This window comes from Lissotriton helveticus, chromosome 1_1, assembly GCF_964261635.1.
Source record: "Lissotriton helveticus chromosome 1_1, aLisHel1.1, whole genome shotgun sequence".
Lineage (NCBI taxonomy): Eukaryota > Metazoa > Chordata > Amphibia > Caudata > Salamandridae > Lissotriton > Lissotriton helveticus.
Window position 1 is genome coordinate 1,469,840,679 of NC_136057.1, and position 23,123 is coordinate 1,469,863,801.

The 23,123-nt window shown below is 48.5% G+C and overlaps 1 protein-coding gene across 1 annotated transcript in view; it reads right to left on the bottom strand.

Annotated features, from left to right (window-relative positions):
- Positions 1–23,123, bottom strand: part of PA2G4 (proliferation-associated 2G4) — a 50,778-nt gene that overhangs the window by 26,031 nt on the left and 1,624 nt on the right. Inside the window, exons 2-4 of the mRNA XM_078686280.1 lie at positions 19,162–19,290; positions 18,470–18,575; positions 9,796–9,865 (exon numbers count right to left, since the gene is read on the bottom strand). Coding sequence (XP_078542406.1) covers positions 9,796–9,865; positions 18,470–18,575; positions 19,162–19,290 — 305 coding nt within the window. The remainder of the gene's footprint in view (positions 1–9,795; positions 9,866–18,469; positions 18,576–19,161; positions 19,291–23,123) is intronic.

The window sequence follows — 23,123 nt, forward strand, 5'->3', positions numbered from 1 at the left end:
AGCCCCACTTTGGGCAGGAAAACCGGCTGGAAAAAACCTAGGACGAATATGAGGCTTGCCCACCTCTGCCAACTCCACCCGGAAGGTGTAGGAAGCGAGTTGAAGTACACCTTTCAGTCTCCATCATCTTGAAGATGAGGACTCCAATCAGAGGTAGGAATATGCCACCAACAGGAGGGTGGCTTAATTGAGGGTGAAGACACCCCAGGTTAAGGTACGGTTTCCATTGGCCCTACCAGCTACTCTCCTAAAAACGCCCCTAAATTTTGTATTTAGGTGGCTCCCTCAGACACGAAAGGTAGTTCTAGCCAACCTAAGAAGGGAAAGGACGAAGAAGACAGAAGATGCCTACTGACTTGGCCCCAGCCCTACCAGCAGCCCTCAAAAATCCTGCGGGGGAAGAATTATACCCGTCCAACAGTCCGCAACCTCCACAAACCCTGGGAGGACTGCCTGCCTCTGAAGAGGACCAGAACTCCCAAGAACAGAGGCTCTATCCACAAAGAAAACACCAAGGACTCTGGTGGCTTCCGGATCATTGATCCTTGACCACTATGCACCCTAAGCGTCCGGCCTGTGTCCAGGTCTCTCACCAATCCATAAAAGGCTATCCAGTGATCCAGAGTCCAAGTCCAGGGTTGGCTGACCCCTTCTGGACTCCATGACAACACATGTGGTGTGAATCCCAAGGCACCACCTGATCGCGAACGGCAAGAAGAATCTGACTTCAAACTACACCCCTGCACACGAAGTTCCTGGGCATTAGGGAGCTCGACCGACTGTGTCCCTATAACCCACAGCATCTCGACTTACTGCTGCTGGTTTCCTTCAGGCAGCCTCGGGCTCAACGTCTGCAGCCGTTTGAGGTATGAGCCTCAAATTCGGTAATGTTAGCCCATGGGAGAAACAAACATACATGTACATGCAAACGGTTGTTGAAGGTGCCATTAACCCCATGGCTGCTCAGCATATTCCCCTGCTGTGCTGAGAAATCTGAAATCCCACACAAGATGACGAGCTGGGCTCGTCATGAGCGTGTGAGGAGGCTACTTCATGACGAGCCCAGCTCGTCATGAGTGTGGAAGGGGTTAAGGACTTAAGGTGCTTGGGGCATGAATTCCAGAAATTGATGTCCAACCACAGTACTGTGGTCCCTGACCCCATTGTGACCAACTGTAAAAGAGTTTTTTGGGCCAAAGGCTATAGCTAACGAGAAGCTCCACGCTGAGAGATCAGTGGTTCATATTTTCTTTTCATCTAATGAGAATTTCCCAGAGATGGCTAATTAGATTGTTATGGGGGTTTCTTTAAAAAAGCTAGTCTTTTTATAAGGAATCTTGTGATAAAGTACATGCCCCTTCCAAAGACCCAAAACGGTACTCTTCGACTGAACAGGCCAAGCAATTGCTGAAAAGCGCTATTAGGTGCTGTAACAGACTTGAGATTTGCACAGTATATCGGGAATACAAGTATGCAATTGACTATTCTAAGAGGAAGCGGGAGGATGCCAACTGTCAAGACCTGCTCCATGACCTCAGAGAATGATGGCCAGTCATTCTAGCATATTGCACATGGGACAGGCAGAAGCACCAAACCCAGAAGGAATAAAATCCCTCCAGAGAGATGGGAAAACACTTTTCCACATAATACACGGCCCCACACCAGTCCTTCAATGTGGTTGATGAGTGCCTCGAGGGTGATGTTACAAAACCAGGGAGTGGAGAGTTTGAGAACATCTTTTATCTTAGAGGACACCTTTTCTGCTATTAATAGTTTAAAGGCAATAAAGGCCCCTGGTCCCGAATGCAAAATTGGTGATCTATACAAATCAGAACCTTGGTTGAAAGCTAGCTATGCAAATCTTCTTCCAAATGCAATAGCTAGGGGCGGGGAGATTCCAGACACCTGGAAAGGGGCGGAAATAATCTAAATCTTTCAAAAAGGTGAAACGGATTGCTCGGCAAATTATAGGACCATTAGCCTACTAGATATCCTTCAAAAAATATTCTCTAGGCAGGCCTTACACAGATGGCAAGAGGGAATGGATGATCAGAAGATCTCAACACCCTTTCAGGCAGGATTGTGTGCAAAAGTTAGCACATTAGATCAGGTTTTTAAGTTCACTCTCCTTTATTGGAAATACGTCCTGTTGGGCAGCCCGAAATGACTTGGCATTTGTTGATCTGTGTGCCACATTACACCCGAGAACCATAGGAGTACTAGCAAGCATAGCAATTCCGCGTGGGTTCACTGAACTATTGGCTAGGCTGTATGAAAAGAACTATGCGCAGGTCAGCTGGGGTGATAGAGGGGCGCTGACAAAGCACATCTCAGTTGCAAGAAGGGCCCGACAGAGGCACATTTTGGCACCTATCTGGTTCACATACATAAATGATGTGGCCAAGGCACTGGCAAAGTATATAAATGACTCCTACCCTGAACGGGGCGAAACACCCATACTCCTGTTTGCAGACTATTCCCTAATAATCTCCTAATCCCCGATGGGGTTACAAAATTGGATAAATAAATTTCTGGAGTTCTGCAGACACAGGGACCTGGATTTAAACACTGCAAAAACTATGTTTATGGTTTTTAGTAAGAATGCTAACAAGAGTTGTTCTGTAATGGCTGGAACAGACCGATTGGAACAGGTTTTTAGGTTTAACTATTTGGGGGTGACCCCTTCTGATAAATTCAGGTGGGTCCACCAAGTAAATAAAGGATCACTCACAATATCGCACAGATCCAAAGCCATCCTGCGTTTTCAGAAGAAACATACACTTCTCTACCCGATCCTGAAAGCTCACTGTGTGAAGGCCCTAGGTGCTGCCCTGCACGGCACAAAAGTTAGGGGTTACAAGGATACAAATAAACTTGTTGTGGCAGAGAATACTTTCAATTGATCTTTGCCTTCTGTCCCGGCAAGCACTACCCTGGTTCCATTTTATTTTGGTATTGCCATAAAAAGAAGTTTCTGATCTGGCCCACTTAAAACCATTATTATTCTGGATTATGAACCTGGACAACTCCGGAACTAGCTGAATATGGAGACTCATTGAGAGATGTAAAGGAACTTGAACATGCTTTGGAGGTACAATAAGATTTGTTAACAAATGGTGTAAAAAAGTGGGCTCGATTAAATTGTGGGACTCGCCTGAACTAATTTATATGGCGGACAAGCTGGCCTTAAGATCAACCTATTGGTTTCCTGTGTGTTAAGAGTTAATAACCATGGGTACTCTTGGTCACGTACCTGAGCAGTTGTCATTTAAAACTACCCATGCCTTCAGAGCTATATGGATATTTTAACACCGCCCTTGGCGAAGATTTTGTATATTAGATTTAGAATAAGTTGTCTGCCACTCGATCATTCAGCAGACTCTTTGTCTGGTTCTCGCACAGCGTGTGGCATGAATCCTGAGACTTTTGATCTTATGAATATATATATATATATATATATATATATATATATATATATATATATATATATATATGAATATCGTGGGGCGCACAGAATATATACACACATACATATCCACACACACAATAGCCACCTCCCTGAGACATCTTAATGCCATGGGTGAATCATTAGGAAACTATAAAAACGTTCTGCCCACAGATGCACCCAGCAATACCAAACTGCCAAGCAGTCTCATGCTTCCAACCTGAAGCCCTTGTACCCCTTTCCATATACTTTATATTTTACAAACCCCATTTTCTACAACCACCTCCGCCTCCTTGCAGTCTCAATTCCAAACAGCCATGTTCCAAGTTTCCCCAATTCTAACTTGATCCTTTTCTCCACAACACACTGCTTCTTTGCCAACACTCATCTCCAGAGCCTTAGTAGCATCTAAGGACTGAAATCTCACATCACGACTGCTGTGCGCTGCAAATAGTAAGTCATTGCCAGAAGTTTAAAAAACTGCATCAACAGGCCTTCCCCTCTTGCACATGACCATAAAATGTTGGCCACTTGCTTTTATTGTCCACAGCTTTAAACCCCTTTCACCATATCCTGCTAAATCCCATGAACGCCTGCTTAATCGCCCACCCCCAATCCATACTCTGTCAAATGTTTCCACCTTCCCATGCCCACCCCACAACTACTGCAAAGCCGGACCTCCACCTAGCACTTGCCTTCTAATCTGATAAAGTCCATGAAGCCAAGTGTCAGCTGCATCTCATGGGAGTTTGCCACTTAATTCACACACAACTAATTTACTCAACGCCAACTCTTGCCAGCCTCTGAAAATAGATCACATTAACAGTACGCCACCACATTCCTATATCATTCTTCAATACTTTAACATCTGCCTCGATAAGACCGAACACCAGATACCTTCTCCTTTCACTTGAATCCCTAGATATCCATCAACGAGGTTTTGGTCCTACTCAAGCTCCAGGCCATAATCTAAATGCTATCTAGTTAAAATGGGATGTTAATGTCGCCTGGCTGGCAATTTGCTTATCTGAACTTACCCCTGTGAAATGCCTCTCTGCACCAAGAGAACTTTCAGGACCACAAGAGGATAAAGCACACCACAAGAGTTGCTGTTGAACACCCACAACTTCCCTAAACGAGCTCCCCTAAAGACCGGAGCATCGTTACAAGCCATTTCTGGAATGGACTACTCAGAGCCACTCTTCAGCCAATGGCTCACACACAGACCTCCTTAATACCAAGCAAACCACAAGGGCCGTCCTATGATCTCCACCACTGCTAAGGAACAAAATGAATTAGAGTTACGCGCAGTTTAGCATTTGTAAACGTAGATAAAAGAACGCTGGAATCGTCAATCTCATCTTCATGAAAATCGTTAAGATCGCTTTATCTTATAGAGTCCACACTGTAAAGTTCCTCTGTCTGGCTATTACAGACTTATTTCCAGGCCCCAGTCATCCCCTACAGCAAAGCAGGACTGCCCATAGATGACCCATGCCCACTGACTAACAAGAAACTGTATTCCAGTCTCCAACATACGGACACCCTGACAGCCTCCTTGCTCAAAAGAACACAATTTTGCTTTATACAACAACGAAGACAAGATTGCCTAGATTACAATAAAATCATTCAGGGAGAAGCTTGTGAAGAGGCCAGAAATATCCAACTCAATGTCTATACTGTGAATCACAAGCAAAGCAAATGCCCAGGAGTTCCACCGACACCATGATCACAAATAGCCTTCTGAACAGGAGAAGGCTCCAAGCTCCAACAAGCACTGGAAATGCAATAGGTCTCGCATTAGAAAAGTTGGAGCTATTGGTCTTGTAAATGACAAATATTTTATTTGTTGGTTTTTAAAACAGCTAAATTGATAGCTTTGTCATTTACAATGCCAATAGTAATAACTTTCGCGAATGTGACACCTATAGCATTTGGAATGCAACACTGATTAAGAATTCTATTTTCAGACTGCCATGTGATGCTAAAAAGAAAGAAAATGAACGTTGTTATCAGGTAATTCGAAATAAAGGGAAACACGGCCTGGCAGCCGTGAGAGAGAGGGGAGATGCGAAAACAAACAGAAACAAGTTGGGCGGCACAACAGGGGCTGGAAAAAAAAGGGGAGGCTGAAAAAAAATAACACAGCCTGGCAGCCGTGAGAGGGGAGGTGCTGGCGGCTGGGGAGGAGAAATGCAAGCAAAATAACACGGCCTGGCGGCCGTGAGGGGGAGGTGCAGTTGGCTTCAAAGCAAAAAAATACTTCTGTGAGACCTAAAACCACGCAACAGATGCAGTGGCGCTGTGTGCATAAAATGCGCAAATGCGTCCGTCCGTGCAGGCTCGTTTACCGCAGGCGGTAATCTCAGAAATTAGCCGTAATCTCTGCGTGTCATTACCGCTGGGCCGTGAACTCAGGTGGAGAAATGCAGATTAACGCTGCTTTTCTGAGTGTTTGAGGGGGCGGGGTGCCTGCAAGACAAGTTCTTGCTACTTTCAAAACGCCATCCTTGCCTTAAAGTGCTGGGAAGCCCGTGTGCTCTGCTGGCAGGCACTTTCGGTTTGTGTTGAGAGAAGAGATACGTAAAGGGGGCAGAGAAAGAAGCAGGAGTGGGTGAGAGAACGAGACACAGGCATGCGGTGACTGTGTAAGAGAGGGCGAGGAAGGGGAGAGGGTGATGGAGGGAAGAGAACGGGGTGGGGTGGAGAGACAGAAAGAGGGCGGTTGGAAGATGTAGGGACGAGGAGGACGCAGAGGGGAAGGCAGCGAGAGGTAACGGTGAGGTGGGTAGAGATATATACAAACAGAGAAGCAGAGGAAATAGTGAAAGACAGAAGGGGCAGTTTGTGAGAGGGAAAAATGGGTGAGGGCGAGAAACACGGAGATGGATGAAAGACAGAGCGAAAGGCAGCGCGTCAGTGTAGAGAAAGAGAACAAGTTAAAAGAAAAGGAGACACGGCCTGCCGGCCGTGAAACTAAAAGCACGGCCGGCCGTGAAAGCCTTTGATGCAGCAGGGGGCGGAGCAGGAAGAGCTGCTGGCGGCACCAAGCTGGGCAACAGATGGCTGGCGATTTGATGCTGTGCACGCGCATTTTAACTCATTGCGCTTGCGCATTGAGCTAAAAGCGCACATGCACTTCATCAAATCGCCAGTCTGGTTAAACTCTGTTTAAGCCCCTATAGTCTCGCTCCGCTCAATGCGCATTGACAGGTGAGACCTAAAAATGTAACACAAAGGTGTACCACCCTAATACAAGATATCCTCTCAACACCATCTCACTCAGTTCACCAGGGCACTCTACTTCAAATCTCCATTATACTGGTACAGAAGACTAAGACAATGCCATAGATTGTATGTGTGGTTGTAGACTGGGACCAATCTCAACCCATTAAGATCCAGGATCTTCTCAATGTGGCCTACCACAGGACTCGGACTGTTCAACATCTACCTCAAAAGACAGCAATGTCTCACCAAACGTGTTTGACCTGAACTCCTTCAACTATGTAGAGCATTCGGATCAGTTCTCATTTTGGTGGTGTACTGCTGGAGCCAGTGCTTAAACAGGGGAAGATCTAAGGAGGTCTCAATACCCCCAGTGCTCAAGAATGGCACATGTATGCAAGAGGTGCATACATGTGCCATTCTTAGTCACTGAGAAAAAGAATATTGGATACTAGTTTCATCTGTACGTATTCATTCAAATCCCTTCTGCTTTATCAGGATATGGTTCAGGCATGTTAACTTTTCAGAACAGGTGCTTAACGCAACGTATTTACCTCTGCAATTCACCAAACTGCTCTAGGATTTGTTGTAGAAGTCCACATTTGTAAAGTGCACAATCACCCGTAAGGGTCTCTAGGCGCTGGGGGGCCGTCGGGAAGATTAAGCGAGCTATTGCCCAGAGTCACATGGTGCTGGGCTAACCTGCCGCCGGAGCCGGGGATCGAACCGTGGTCCCCAGATTCCAGCGTCAGTCTCCCTGGCCGCGGCGCCACACCTCTCCCACCGTTGTACTATACGTAGGAAGTTTGAATGTTTCCTCATAATATCTAAAAATTGGTGATGTACATAACGGTTGAGCAACCCTCTCTGGGTACTCGGATAGAATATACTACTGCTCCAATATCTGTTCAAATTAGAGACATCTGTTCGGAATTACAAAAACAGCTGCACCAAATGAAAGCCTCATGCTTTGCGGTGTATAATCTGGAGTACATTAAGGGCTGAAAGGGGTTATGAATTGTAATTTAACACTATGGGAAATTTAAAATCAAACTTAATTCTGACTCTTCCATACAAGTCTTTGGCTCGAACTACTAAACATTTTGACTTGCACTATTCCATACCTGTGGTAGTGTTGTAAATGAATGTCGGACCCTAGTGTAAATTTTCCAGATTCATGCCCTTATATAGCTATAATTATCCGATCCTTATATAGGCATAGAAATCATTACCATATTTAGACAGCCTATGCAGCCCAAATACGGCATGGCTACTTCCACTATGTTCCAAGAATCAGCAACGATTTCTTAGAAAAACCAGATTTCAGCAGCTAGGAACATCCTCTTGCCTGAATACTAATTTATCTAGGAAGTCCTGGAGTTTTCGAAGAACTGAGTCTTTGATGATGTTATTAAGTCGAATCACACGTCAAACTCGGCACCTTCAAAGTATAAATATGCCTAGATTTGCACAGACAAACACACGGTGGTTTGGAGCAGATCGACTTACTACTTGCCCGACGCCCTGCAGCAGCATGTGCCGAAGGAAGCCGACCCTCCAGCTGATGCACTGAGAGACTGTCTTTTCTCCTGCCGAGAAATCCAGCTCCAGTGTTTCCTTGCGGGTTACTGGGAAATTGAGTCCTGAGAGAGAGATACAAGACCTCCTTCATGCTAAACCAAGGTACGGAGCTGATTAGACCCTTCGAGAATTCTTGATTAGATTCTTGGCAGAAAATACTAAATTTAAACTACTCCTCACTTTCTTCCTTTATGCTAGGCTTAGGTCAGGTACACCGGGGTAGGCATATTTTAGAAGCACCAGTTGAGTACTTTTAGCCATCATTTTAACACTATGTATTTTATCCGTTTTAAGACAATTTATGGCTTAGAAACCATATCATGCTTTTACAGTACTACTTTATAATACTGTTCGTATTATATACTCTGTACTTTATTACCAGTATTACGATTGTAGCAGTACATTTCTTATGTTTGAGAAAGAAGACTGTTCAATAAATACTTTTATTGAAAAACGCCAGTCTCTATTGTCTCAGCACCTCTGGTGAAACGAAGCATGCACGATTGACTGAGTGAAATAGCTATCTATTGTTTCCGCGACTCTAGAGATTGATTTCTTATTCTTGGGAAACAAAGTTGTCATGTTTATGTGGTTGTCAGAAACTAATCCCTTCTTGTGAATTCAAGAACGTTTCTAGTGACCTCTGAGCTAGCTGGCACTCACAAATAAGTCTAATATATATGATAGAGACCTAGTCGACTTCAGTCCTACGTCTAAACTATAGTATATGTTATTCCAATGCGCAGAGCCTATTGGGAATATAGGAACTACACTACAGTAGTAAGTTAAGGCAGTGGTTGCTCCAAACACCTTTTGCCATTTTGTTATGAAAAAAGGAGTATGGAGGTGGTAATGAAGACTGTTTCTGCATATTTGTTGTGTGGAGTGCAAGTTGTGTTATTTTTAACTAACTTGTACTTGCATTCATTATTGCAAGGTGAATTTGGTGGGTTATAATGCGATTGTTGCGATAGGTTTGACTGTTTTGTTGTGGAGTGTCTGGTTATGCTGCTTTGTGTATGATACATTGTCATGTTTTAGATGTCAATGCTACATTTCCAGGCAAAAGCAGCATACACCAGAAAGTTTCTGGGATACGGAACAATTTACTATGGTCTTCGGAGTAAAATATCACACCTCCTGTCCATCTACTTAACATTCCAGTCAGACCACAATCTGTGGCAGAGGCTTAACTTGGTGCTCCCTTTGTGATACTATCCAAGGTGCTTTAGGTCAAGAGGACAAAATGGGATTTCAAATTCTTAAGATTCGGTTTCAGATCTATCATTTATATATGAAGCAACAAGTCACATTACAGCCTTGGTGCATGTATACAAAATGACTCGTGTACCAAGTGTTTTTCAATGCCCTCTTGCTAAAAACTGTCAAATTCGTGTTTTGCTTGGTAATCTGGGTAAATTCATTAAGCATGTAAAGCATTTTCTTTAAATACTCTGTCTTTGATTGTTCCACCTACATTCCAGTTCGGTACCTCTACAGACATGCTGGACCATGCTCCAATAAATACTGTAGGACATGCATACCTTTGTGGCACCCACAACGAAGCTGTGGGCAACATTGGCAATAAAGCCATCCACGTGAACTCCCAGGTCACTGCAATATAAGAATAGAGAGCAGTCAAACAAAAGGATGCAGCCCACACAGATCAACCCATTGCCCATTTTCCCAAATCAAAACAAGTATTGCCAAAGCTGATAGATCTGGCTTTAAGGTGCCAACGCATGTAAACAAAGGCGTTGACAAATGCAGCTTTGATGTACAAGTTTTTTGTATTACATGTGTTGCTTTTTATTACAGTAAAAACTGTCAGTAGAACAGGTATAACAAAAAGATTGGTTTATTTATAGAATACACATTGAATGTGCCCAGAAAATGATGGACTGCCCTTTCAGAGGTGTAGTCAGCGGCAGTTCCTCCATAGGAGCCCCTTCACACTGCTGCAGAAAGAGTGAAAAACAAAATGACAAAGGACTATTACCATTTAATTTTTTTACTCTGCTGAACGGAGTGTGGGGGCTGGGCCAAGGCATCACTGCTGCTGACTAGCAGCATCGAACAGCGACTTCAGTTTGAAGTGTGAATGTAGGTTTGGCCAGCGAACTTACTACATACAGCCAGCCAGGCATGCGCAATTCAAACCTCTCCAACCCAGATGCCTTAGACAGCTGGGTTGGAGAGCAGGCACAAGCCTCTAGTGCCTTTCGGAGCACCGAGGCTGCCTGTGCCAGCCAGTCTAGACGCCTCACTCGTGCTGCTTAACATTGTTAACAGCAGGGGGCGTGGCCAGCAACATGGCCGACTAGACGTGCCTGAGCAGAGCTCCGGCCGAGCCTGCTTATAATCCGGCTTTCACTATTCCCCAAGACCCAGAACCGGCACCAGAAGTGTGGACCTGGTGCCTGGACACCTACTGAGGGCGGCTGCAGTTCCGAAACGGACCCAACCCTGCCCGGCCGCTGTGCGTGACGGTGCCTCCTCACTGCCCCGGAGATCGGTCTGGCGGCCTGGGAGACGGGAGGAAGAGGACCGCGCCGAGCGCCGGAATTCCCGCGAAGAGCAGCTGCGGGTGATCGAGGCTCGATCGGGTGCTCGGCCGCCGGCGGGAGATCACACTCCGCCGCAGCCGGACAGCGGGAGCGGGACGGAGGAGATCGCCTACCACCTACTCAAGATGGCGACCGACGCGGCGAGGGAGAGTTAGAGACGGCGAAATCCCCCCTCTGGTTCCGAGGTGGTGCAGAGTCGGTGCCTGGGAGCAGGGACGGAGGGCCAGTGAGCTTTGCGCCGAGGTGAGGAGGACCGCGTCTGTTCTGGGCCTGGCGTTGGGGCTGGTCTCGGTGGCGGCGCCCGCCTTTACCAAGATGGCGGCCGCGCACTGACGACCCACAGTGAGACGGACATCGGACTGTGGAGCCCGGCTCCTCCTGCCCTGGAACTTCGGCCTTCTCGAACTGTGCTGACCCCTTTCTGTTGGCCACTGGAACTTCTGTGGCACCACCCTGCCTGTGTCCACAACTGGTGATCCGACCCTACGACAGGGAGACCCCTGGGGGGGACGTGCACGTGGCGCAGGCTGTGGAGCACCCCCCTGGTCCCCGCGGAGCGGACAGGGGTGGAGACGGGGCCCCCGCCAGTAGTGCAGCCGGGGTGAACCGGCGACCAGAGCCCGGCCCCGGCGCTCCACATCGGGACGGGGGGTGTATGCGGACCCCAGCCCAGAGGTTCTCAGGATCATATTCGGGGGCCGCCCGGGGGCGCTGCGTGGTCGAGGCGCTGCTTCACTCTGCCTCTGTCCCCGGTGCAGGACCGAGCCCAGCGATACCTCGGAGGGAGGCCACTTCAGCCCAGGAGCCCCTGGCCTCTAGCCAACGCCGCTATGGGTAAAAATGCAACGGCGCCCAAGACTAAGGGGCAAGGCCCGATGGACAATTTCGCTGCGCCGCGCACTGCGGTGGAACAACGGCCTGCGCAGTCAGGGGCACGCAATGACACAGACATGCTGCTGGAGGCCATTCAGGCGTCTAGAACGGACATCCAAGCTTCACGTGCGGCCTTGGAAACAAAAATCGGAGAGGTAGGGTCTGAGGTTACGCTGCTACGCCAGGACTTTCGTAACTTAACCGACAGGGTCACGGAGACTGAGACAAGGTTGACAGACAATGAGAAGTCGGTGGCTGAGCTAAGGAAGGACATGGCAGAGCTCCAGGCCTCCCACCGCCAACTTTTGTGGAAGGTGGACGATGCCGAGAACAGGTCCAGGCGGAACAACCTGCGCTTCGTGGGCTTTAGAGAAGGGATCGAAGAAAGGAATATGGCTGCCTTCCTCCTTGACTGGCTCAGACAGACCTTCCCGGCGGCGCGGTTCTCCCCGTGTTTCATCATAGAGAGGGCGCACAGGGCGCTCTTGGCCAAACCACCGGAGGGTGCGAGACCGAGACCGGTCATAGCCCGGTTTCTGAACTTCGCCGATCGAGACCTGCTATTGCGAGAGGCCAGGACACTGGGGGAGATCCGCTTTGAAAACGCCACCATAATGATTTTCCCGGACTACAGTCAGGAAGTCTCCAAACAACGCCGCTCCTTTGACGCCGTGAAAGCGAAGCTGAGGTCCCTTAACATCCAATATATGCTCCTCTTCCCGGCCAAGCTCAAGGTCATTTATCAGGACAAATCCATCTTTTTTGCACACCCGGACGATGCTTGGCAATGGTTGGAGGAGCGGCCTATCCTAAATAGTAGGGAGGCGGCGGGCCGGGCAGAGTTGGACCGGTCACTAAGGGAACGTCCGACGTGGGAGAGGCCGAAGCCGCCAAGGAGGAGATTGAAGAGGACACAGCGCAAGACGCCGCAAACTCCATACAGGACCACCGACCAGCAGGAGAGGAGGAGAGGCAGGTCGGCGTCACCGGGCTCCGGCTCCGTGGCAGGCTCGAGGTTTGGTTGCCTGAGGAACGGAATCCGCTCGGAGGAGGAAGAACCGGAGGAATCGGAGGGCCGCGCATCCGGAGGAGAGGAGGAGAATGCTGGGAGTGACTCGTTGCACCCTCTGGCCAAAGAGATCCGGCAGTTAGAGCAAGACTCTACAGGTCGTGAGGAACAGATGGACACACAAGACTCCCACTCGTGAACACTGATGCACTGGGTCTGGGAAGGGATGACGGCTCGGCGATGCAGAGCAAGCAAGTTGGCACTCCCCCTAGTACTGTTTTTTTGTGTTTATTAGCACTGGTTGGGGTTTCTTGAGGGTGGGATGTGTGGGAGGGCGACAGGCCTACTCCCGTGGATAGTTGAGACCCGCATGGGGATGCAACTGGAAGGGGAGGGAGGTGGGGTGGGGGGAGCGGGATGGGGCTTTGTTATCATGTTACCCCACGTTGGGGTTGTTGAGAGAGCTGGGGAGGGTGGGGGGAGGTTCGTTAAAACACAGCAGCAGCAGCATGTTCGGGAAAGACTACCCTTGCCACCGTCCCGGCCCTGGGGCCAAGTGCTGGATAGTCCTCAAGTGAAACAATGGCGAGTACACTAGCTACACCCCACGGTGAAGGCACCGGGGTTAAGGCGCTGACCTGGAACGTAAATGGACTGGGTTCCAAAATTAAGAGGGGCCTGGTCACTGCATATATTAAACGGGTGGCACCTGACATCGTCTTCCTCCAGGAAACACATTTGAGGGGGAACCGATGTGCCTTTTTGGCGCGCGGGCAGTACACAGTTCTGGCACACGCGGGTTACACCATGGATTCACGGGGCACGGCAATACTAGTTAGGAAAACCGCACCTTTCACAGTTACACGTACATGGTTGGACCCACAGGGCTCGTTTGCCGGGGTACAGGGGACATGGAGACGGCGCAGGTACACTCTACTGTCGGTATATGCTCCACCCAAATTGCAAACACGAACAATGCAGGAGGTCTCGGCCATTCTGCTAGACACGGCGGACACAATACAGATTGTGGGAGGGGACTTCAATGACGTGATGGACGTGACACGCGATAGATCTGGGAACCTCCACACAGTGGCTGCAGAGACGGCATTGGCGCGCAGAATGGACACGATCGGGCTTACTGACGTTTGGCGGTGGCTCCATCCTGCCCATGTGGCTTACTCATTCTACTCTGGGGCCCACAAGGTCTTCTCTAGGCTAGATTACATTTTTACATCTAGGCAGGAGCTTTCAGCGGGAGACGAGGCGGACTATAGGGCGAGGGGTATCTCGGACCATTCTCCGCTGTTCGCACACATAGGTCGGGGAAGGGGGAGGGGCCAGGCACAGTGGCATATGTCGCCTTGGGATTTACAGACTCCTGAGATTCTGAGGGGCATAAGAGCGGATATCAAAGTTTTTATGGCCGAAAATGAGGGATCGGTACAGTCCGGAGTGACACTGTGGGAAGCCATGAAAACAGTGTTGAGGGACCGCTTCCAATCCAGGGTAGGGGAGGCCAAAAGGAAACGCACGGAAGCCATAGCGAGGGAGGAGGCAAACATCTTGACCCGGGAGGCAGAATATCACAGGACGAAGGAGGAGGTTGATCTTAGACTACTGCTAGATACACAAAGGCTGTATAGAGAACTGAGCACGGACGAGGCGCGTACACAGGCGCTGGCCACCCTACATCGCTTATACGATGTTGGCGACAAATCTGGTAAACTCATGGCGTGGTTGAGCAGGCGCGCGAGAGCTGCCAGATGGGTGGATTGGGTTGAGCTCCCTGGTAAGGCGCGGGCGTCCTCAGACGGCGCCATTGCAGAGGCCTTTGCGACCTACTACGAAGCCTTCTACAGGGCAAGAGACCTAGGGGACAGCGAGGTGGCGAGATCGTTCCTGGGCGACGTGGCCGTTCCGCAGTTGACCCCTGAAGATAGTGAGGCTTTGGAAGCCGCCCTGTCTCTGGATGAAATCACAGAGGCGATGGCTGCCCTGAAACCGGGGAAGGCGCCGGGACCGAATGGTTTCCCGGCGGAGTTCTTCAAACGAACGGGGGACCTCCTTTCGCGTCACATGAAGTCGCTGTATGAGGGTGCGTTTGCATCCGGCGACCTCCCGCCGGACCTGGCCCTAGCGACCATAATCCCGATCCACAAGGAAGGCAAGCCCCTTGGTGACTGTTCCTCCTACCGCCCAATCTCGCTACTAAATATTGAGACCAAAATCCTGGCCACTATTCTTGCTAGGCGCTTGCGTCAGGTAATTACGGGCCTGATCCACCCGGACCAGTCCGGGTTCCTCCCGGACAGGGCCACTAAACTCAACCTGCGGCGCGCCCACAACTGGCTCCAAGAGGTCTGCGACAGGAGGGAGCCACATTGGTTCCTCTCCTTGGACGCGGAAAAAGCGTTCGATGCGGTCCACTGGCCTTTCCTAATGGGGACCCTTGAGAGGTTTGGGTTTGGGCCGAAGTTCCAGCGCTGGGTGACACTTCTATACTCGAGACCTAGGGCTAGAGTGCGCGTAAACGGACGACTGTCGAGAGAGTTCGCGATAGAGAGGGGGACGCGACAGGGATGTCCGCTATCCCCACTCCTTTTTACCCTCACGATCGAGATCCTTGCGATCCGCATCCGGCTCAACCGAGCTGTGACTGGCTTCCACTGGGGGGAATCGGCCGCCGACCAGGAGAAGATCTCCCTTTACGCCGATGATGTGCTACTATATGTGACTGATCCGGCCACGACGATACCGGCCTTATTCAGGGAACTGGATGACTTTGGGGCGGTAGCCGGCCATGCTATAAACTGGCATAAGTCGGTCCTATACGACCCACAAGGTGCCCCGCGAGGGGAGGAGCTGCCTGAGCTGCTCATTCACACCACGACAGGCTTCCGGTATCTGGGGGTCTTTATCACCCGAGATGTGCAGCGCTCCTATACGGACAATGTCGATAGAATTTTGGTGGCGGCAAAGGCGGAGATGGATAGGTGGCGGTCGCTCCCGCTCACCATTTTGGGCAGGGCTGCCCTGTATAAGATGATCCTACTCCCAAAGTTTTTATACGCCCTGCAAAATGAGTATTATCCCCTCCCGGCTCAGACTCTGCGGAAAGTCCATGCCGATCTCCGCTCCTTCTTGTGGCTGGGGAAGCAGGCCCGGGTGGCACTCACGACTATGCAGCGCCATCAGTATAGTGGGGGTCTCTCACTGCCTAATTTGGAGGCCTATTACTGGGCGGAACACCTCACCCCGATCAACGATTGGATACACGCCCCAGCGAACCACCCCACCTATGCACTAGAGAGGTCTCGGTGGGGCACTAAGACGGTGCTCCACTTTTTATATGGGGGGAGGGGAGGCCGCCAGCTTCTTCCAGCGACTAGGATCACCTTGATGGCGTGGCGCAGAGCGTCGGTTAGAATGGGTTGGCATGAAAGGCTCACCCGCCAAACCCCCCTATGGGCATGTAGGTGGCTGACTGAACTGAACAAGTTGCGCGGGTTTCAAAGGTGGGATGACATTGGCATCTCCACAGTTGGGGATGTCATAGCAAAGGGGGAGCTTAAAACATTCCAAGCACTGCAACAGGAGTTTGGACTCCAGAGATCCCAATACTACAAATACATACAGTTGCGACACGCATGGGGAGCCCAACACATATCTCTCACTGACATTCCCCAGTTTGCCCCACTTGAGGGCCGCCTGCTGCAAGAGCAGATGCAGAGAGGGGCAGTATCCATGACCTACAAAACATTGACAAATAACATGTTGGGAGATCTACAGGTCCTCAGGGAGAGGTGGGAGGCGGATGTGGGCACGCTAGAGGACCTAGACTGGGATCTCATACTCATGCACCCCCGAGAAGTGGCCATAAAATCGAGGCTTCGTCTCATTCAGTTTAAGGTCCTTCATCGGGCGTACTTTGACAGGGTGAGGCTTTTCCGGATGGGGAGGGCTGCTAACACCGCATGTCTACGATGCCAGCACCCAACGGGTGACTTCTTTCACATCATATGGGGATGCACTGTGATACAGGAATATTGGGGCGAGATTTTTAACGAATTGAGTGAGATACTGGAGGTGGAGATACCCAGGGACCCCAAGTTGGCGCTCTTGGGAATGTCCACGGAGGTGGATATCACGCGATATTTGCTCATCTTTTTGCTGTTGGCCCTGGTGGTCGCCAAAAGGGACATTGCAAGACTGTGGGGGGCGCCTGGGAAACCAAATCTCGAGGAATGGAGAAGAGGCCTGGATATGTATATGGCAGCTGAACGTGTTACGTATAAAGCTAGGGGGTGCCCTCGAAAATTTAGAAAAATATGGGCCAAGTGGAGGCACTACCATGGACTGGAGTAGGAGGGTGGGACCGGGAGGGGGTAGTGGGCGGGTGGTAGGATGAAGCACAGTCATGGTGTGTAGGTCGCTGATCCCGGCAAATGTGCACTGGAAGGCTAGGGCCATGGGGAGTGCTTATACTCATTGCCACACAAATTCGAGGACCGAGAGAGCCATGAGGGGCGGGGGGGGGGGGGGAGAGAGTGGGTGGAAGGTTTCATGCTGCTGGGGGGGGGGGGGGAGTTGGGTGGGGGGGGGCTTCGAGGTGAGGTCCCTCAGTTACTACCTTTCTTTATAGTTGATGGGGGGGGGGGGGGAGTTCGGGGTGGAACTGAAGAAGGATAAGTTCGTCAGGATGAATGCAATGTAACTGTCTATTTCAAAAGTTGCGTAACGGCGGGTAGAGCGGAATGTTGACGCCCCCCCGCGATGTATTGTGCATGGTACTAATGATTCACCTGATGCAACAATAAAAAGAATTTCAAAAAAAAAAAAAAAAACATTGTTAACAGCAAAAGAGCAGTGTCTGGACTGGATAAGGTAGTTGGCTGTGACTTCCTCACGCATGGAGGAGTCTGGAGCAAGGGACTGGAGAGCATAGAAGATGTATTGCAGGAAAAGGTATGTGAAACTTGTTTCAGATGTTTATTTTAATGTAATTTTAAGGATGTAGTGCCACACTGTTTCTTTTATGTCACCAACCGCCACCCGAAGTAGTCTCTCGCGAGTTCCAATAGAAGAACTCTACGAATGCATCATGAATACCCAATAGCACGGTGACAGTAACAGTTCTCGGAGTAGAGACAAAGCCCACTATATTTAAAAGAATTTGCAACATGTTAAGCAGGCAGCTGTGACGCCAAGCCAGGGCTTAAAACAGGACAGTCAATAGGCTCATAAAAAAAAATTATATACACAAATACATTTTTTAAGTGACTGGCCTTATGATAGCCGGTCTAGCGGCACTATGTAAGTAAAGAACACGTAGGAGTCCTTTACACCTGCATTCCACCGGAGACATTTTGCTGATTTCTTGCCTTCAACTAAATGTAATTGGTGCTACACGACAGCGTTTATATGTGATGGTTGATTTGTGTGTCTGTAAGTAAACGGACATGGTTGCAAAGAAACCGGAAAGATCTCAATACAAGTGACTAAAAGGGGGCTAGCCATAAAGACACTGGTAAAATAGGGCACATATAAAGAAAAGCCAGACAGCTAATTAATGAGCACTACATGTCTTGGGACACAGCCTCTGCTAGACCCTTGAGAATGCAGTCTGTGCAATGCTCCGCGTACAGATCTTATGCTAGGCAAGAATAAAGCCTGTTTGGAAGAAATCAACCACCTTAGCCTTAAATATAGCGTAAACCAGAGAACATACTTAATTAAAACTGACACGTGGAAAGACTGCAACATACTCACATTTTGACCAAGTCCCCTTCCTTGAGTAAATAATCTTGGTCACTCTTCAAGGGAGAGAAGTGGCAGACACAATGATTTACAGATATACTGGTTGGGAAAGCAATACCTGTGAAGAGAAGGACAGGTTGGATAATGAAGCTGGGAGCAGGTGGAGGCAGAACTGTGCCTAACTCTGGGGAAATTAGGTGCTGGGCACGATGCAAAGCATTAACTCTGGCTGGAGCAAAGCAAAAGATGCAGCAAGCTAAACCTTTTTAAGGGTATGAATTATACAAGTTGCCGATATGCAAAGTGGACAGCACACATGATGAATAAAGTACCCCGCCACTCACTGCACAAAGAAAACACACCTAGAGTGGCTACAAGATTTCTTTTCAACTAAGTGGAATGCAAGAAAACAAATGAAAATAAAGTATGCTGTAGAAAAGATGGGTAATGTAAGTAGCAATTCAGTTACGACAACTAACTCAGTCAGCCATTCATGTGCCAGCCTGTGCTCTTAGTCCATATGGAAGTGTGTGCAGCACAGATTTACTGTGCACAATAAGAAGTGCCTGACACACACGGTTTCAGGTAGATACAAAACAGGCAGTTTAATGTCAGCCTCGTTATGACGAAGAGAAGGTACGTTCAAGACAAATTCCAAAAGCACAGCGCGGTTTACATGTTGCAGGCATGAGGCGAGGTCTCACCCTTTTTCATTTCCTTCTCCTTTTTGAAGATTTTACCGGTCTCCTCCATGATCAGAGCATCACCCTTCTCACAAAGACTCAGGACCGAGCACCCACAGGTGGCGGCATCGATTACAGTCCGGAGGACCCCTGAAAGACAAGAGGCTACTGCTTTATTTGCAATCACAGTAAAAAATGCATTTACCACGTTAGCCACACTAAAGGCAGAACAGTATGCGCATCCCTTTTTTATTTAAAAGTAGGTTTATTTATGCAAGGACTAGGAAAGTTTAAAATGCATAACAAAAGAAGGCAAAAAACAAGTGACTTTGGGAATATTGCATCAATAATTATTCAGTTTTCATCTGGTGCCAGGGATGCAAATTATCTAAATGCGTGTGTTACCTTATATGTCCTCCGCTACCCCTGAATAGTATTAAACACACAAAATTCCTCTAGAGCCGAGATGTCTTTTTAAGCAGGCATCAGTACCTGGCAGCGTCAGCCGTGTGGTGAATGACCTTAGGTGTATATTCAACAGTATCGTATTTGCGTACATAAAGACAAACCTGCCGCAGGGTATATGACATGCAGGGCAGCGTTATTAGAGTTGCGTTATTAGAGATTCAAACTTTTCGCTCCCGGCACTCGGTGTGAAACCACATCATTAGTTAATGAGTGAGTATGCACTGCTGAGCTGCACACTTTCTGGCGGATGTTCTCACAAAAAAGGAACTTTGTTCCTACAGCATCAACTGCAGGGGGACTTATTAAAGTGACATACATCATAGAATTAGGGTGACTGAATGCTGTCTCGCATTGCCTCCGGTGAGAAGTTGTTGTTTAACTAAAACAAGCACTAATCACTCCAGTATTGTAGGCCAACCACCAGGCACATGCATGGACAAACTTTTCAACTTGGCAGTTAGGGATCCACTCCAGTAAGGGAAGCTGCCTTTTGCAAGGTCACTTCAGCAGCCATGCTCCGTTAGAAGAAAAAAGTAGCTGTTCCTGGCATTACACCTGCAACTCGCACCCTTGTATTTCTTAAGTGTAATGGGAACAATCAGCACAACAGGTGGTGAGGTGGGAGACTGAAAGGAGTCCTATACAGTCTTAGTGTCTCAACGCGAGAAGAATTAATGATTGTCTGATGATGCAAAAAACAACAGTTGATGGACAGAATGCAGAACAATGTCATACATTCAACCCAGTACAGAGATCTGGGCCTAAATCCATCATTGTTTTGCTCACCACACCACCCCAGTTTTGACATGAACATATGCAAATCAGCCTTGACCCTGTGCCTCATGGGAACAGTCCAGCCCGAACTGCCAAGCCATGTCTTTCCTGGACCGGAATCAAGCATCCAAGGACCTGTTTCTGGCTATCAGCCGTCTTCAGCCAGGATAGCTTGACTCCAGTGGCATGGAGAGCATGGGACTCACGTCTGAGCATACCCATCCCACTCCCCACTCGGGGTTACAAATGCAAAAACAACAGTTGATGGACAGAATGCAGAACAATGTCATACATTCACCCCATTGTGCAACATTCCGTCCATCATCTTGTGTGTTTTGCTGTTCACCCTATGTGGGAAGGGTATACCCAGACGTGGGTCCCGTGCTCACTAAGCCACTGGAGTCAAGCTATCCTGGCAAAATAACGATGTATTAAACCCAGATCTGTGACTGGGGGTGAATGTTTTGCCATTGTGCAACATTCCGTCCATCATCTTGTGTGTTTTGCTGTCTGATGATGCAGATGTAACCGGAGACTCACAAAGGTCTTGGAGCAAGTATTAAGCCTTTCCCTTAAGCAATTATGGGTCCAATTAAGAAAAGCCGAGCAGGACACCTTTAATTTCAGTGATGAGGAAACACTATGCGTCAGGTTTGGACTTGAAACGTGATGCCTGCAAGCCAGGGTCGGGTGACTGTTGCAACAAATAAAATGCTGGCCCCTGCACGTACTGGCAACAAAAGGCGTCTCTGAAACCAACAAAGGAACAGCATGGTTCCCGCCAAGAGAAAGGATATGGGCAGAGAAATCCCTGCTCCAGTAGGCCATGCGGAAATCGCGTGGTACTTGGTGCCACAACTTACAGGGATGCTCCCCCTACACGTGCATTCATCCCGCCTGACCCACGACATTTTGTAATGGCATATCTGCATTTGTAAACCGCACCCCCTGGGTGCGACGTCCGTTTGCTTGCGTCGATGTCCCATCAATGTAGAATGTTAAAGATAAACAACAAACGGCACGTTTCTTAATGCAATGGCACACTGCAAAATATGATGCACACAAGGCATCACGCAAGGTAAACGGGCTCATTAAAATGATGCATGGCGAGCCTTAGAGAACATATAATGAGCGCCACAGTACACTGAGAATTATATGTTGCGACAGAGGACTCATACAATATGTCAACAGGCGAAACGAGTACTCGTGCGTCGCAAAATGCGGCACTTTTGTTCCCACAACAATACGATTCGTCTTTCAGTCAGACTGAAGGGAGCTGAAGTGCAGACTGAGTGAATAGACATCAGCAAACTCGCTCTACCACTGAACCTTTGCTTTGATTCCGCCACTGCCCAATGTGTGGTCTGGAGGCGAGTAGCGGGTTAATGCCTGCGCATGGCCACCAAAATGTGATATTAGTAAAAATAAATGGACGTCCAAAATATTGCGTAGACAAACTACTCGGGAGTCAGATCTGAAGGCTCCAGATTTCCTGTACTCCAATTCTATACTAAGGGAAAAGGTAATGTAATCATTACTCGTTTAGTCAGCTTCTCGAAGCGGAGAGATGTTACACTCCAATGAACAGCGTCTTCAAATGGTTAAAAGTAAAAGGAGACCCCCGAAAAATGTGCGTGTTGTGGGTTGAAGTATCCAAATAGTTACCAGGTGCAGCACACCTACGTGATTAAACAGTATCTTGCCAAGTATAGCATAGGTCACCTCTTGCAGTGCGAAGCAGCACGCCAACGGTGAGCTGACCTATGGGAGCGATGTGGCGCAGCGGCCAGCTCTGGGCAATACTCATTTAATCTCCCGGATGGCCCAGCGTCTTGAGACCCTTAGGGGCTTTACAAGTACCGGATGTATGCTTTATTCTGCAGATAGACTGTATGCATGTTTCGACTGCAAAGTGAATAGACAGCTCAAAACCGACTGAGTCCGATGATTTAAATGTCGGGCCAGAGTGCCTACACCGCATCTTTATATATGACGTGAGCAGCTTTTACTTTTTTCCTTTAGCTCAATGAAGACAACTATTTATTTATGAAGTTTTATATAGCCCAAACTTGATCCCGAAGGATATCAGAGCGCTTTACAATTTGAGGGAAAGGTAACAAATCAAAACATGAGTAACATGGGGAATCAGGCATTGAATCAAATAGTGCACATATAACAGCTCATTTATAAAACCTGAATGAACGAGGAATGGGCTATCTGCGACACTCCCTCTTTGCCTGTCCCACAGGGGTAGCGCGTTATTCCAGGATGATTTAAATGGTTTGGTGCCTCTGAACTCGTATCTAAAGAAACCCATAGGCATTATTGGCCGTACAATTAGAACCCATACACCAAAGGAGAAAGAAGCCCCATAACCTGCCTTTAAGGCCCCTTACCAGTCTTGCTTGTGTTATAAATAGGGAAATACTACTACCCAAGTTACAAGTGTTCAGTGTACCCACCCAAAGAACATAATGCTTACTCTGTGTTGGATTCGAACTTAAGTCTTGAAGGTCGGAACAACAGATACTGTTTTCAGCTCAGTACGTACGCTATCTATTCTAAAGGCAAAGCGCTTACCTGATAAATGTATTTAGGTCACTGTATGAACCTTGGAGGACTTTACTCAACAGCATCCCTATTATTGCTTAGTGACATGTGCCCGTCACAGATTCAGGCTTATTAGTGACTGGAAAACGGCCAGTCGTGACGCTACACCAAATATTTATTGGTTAACAGGC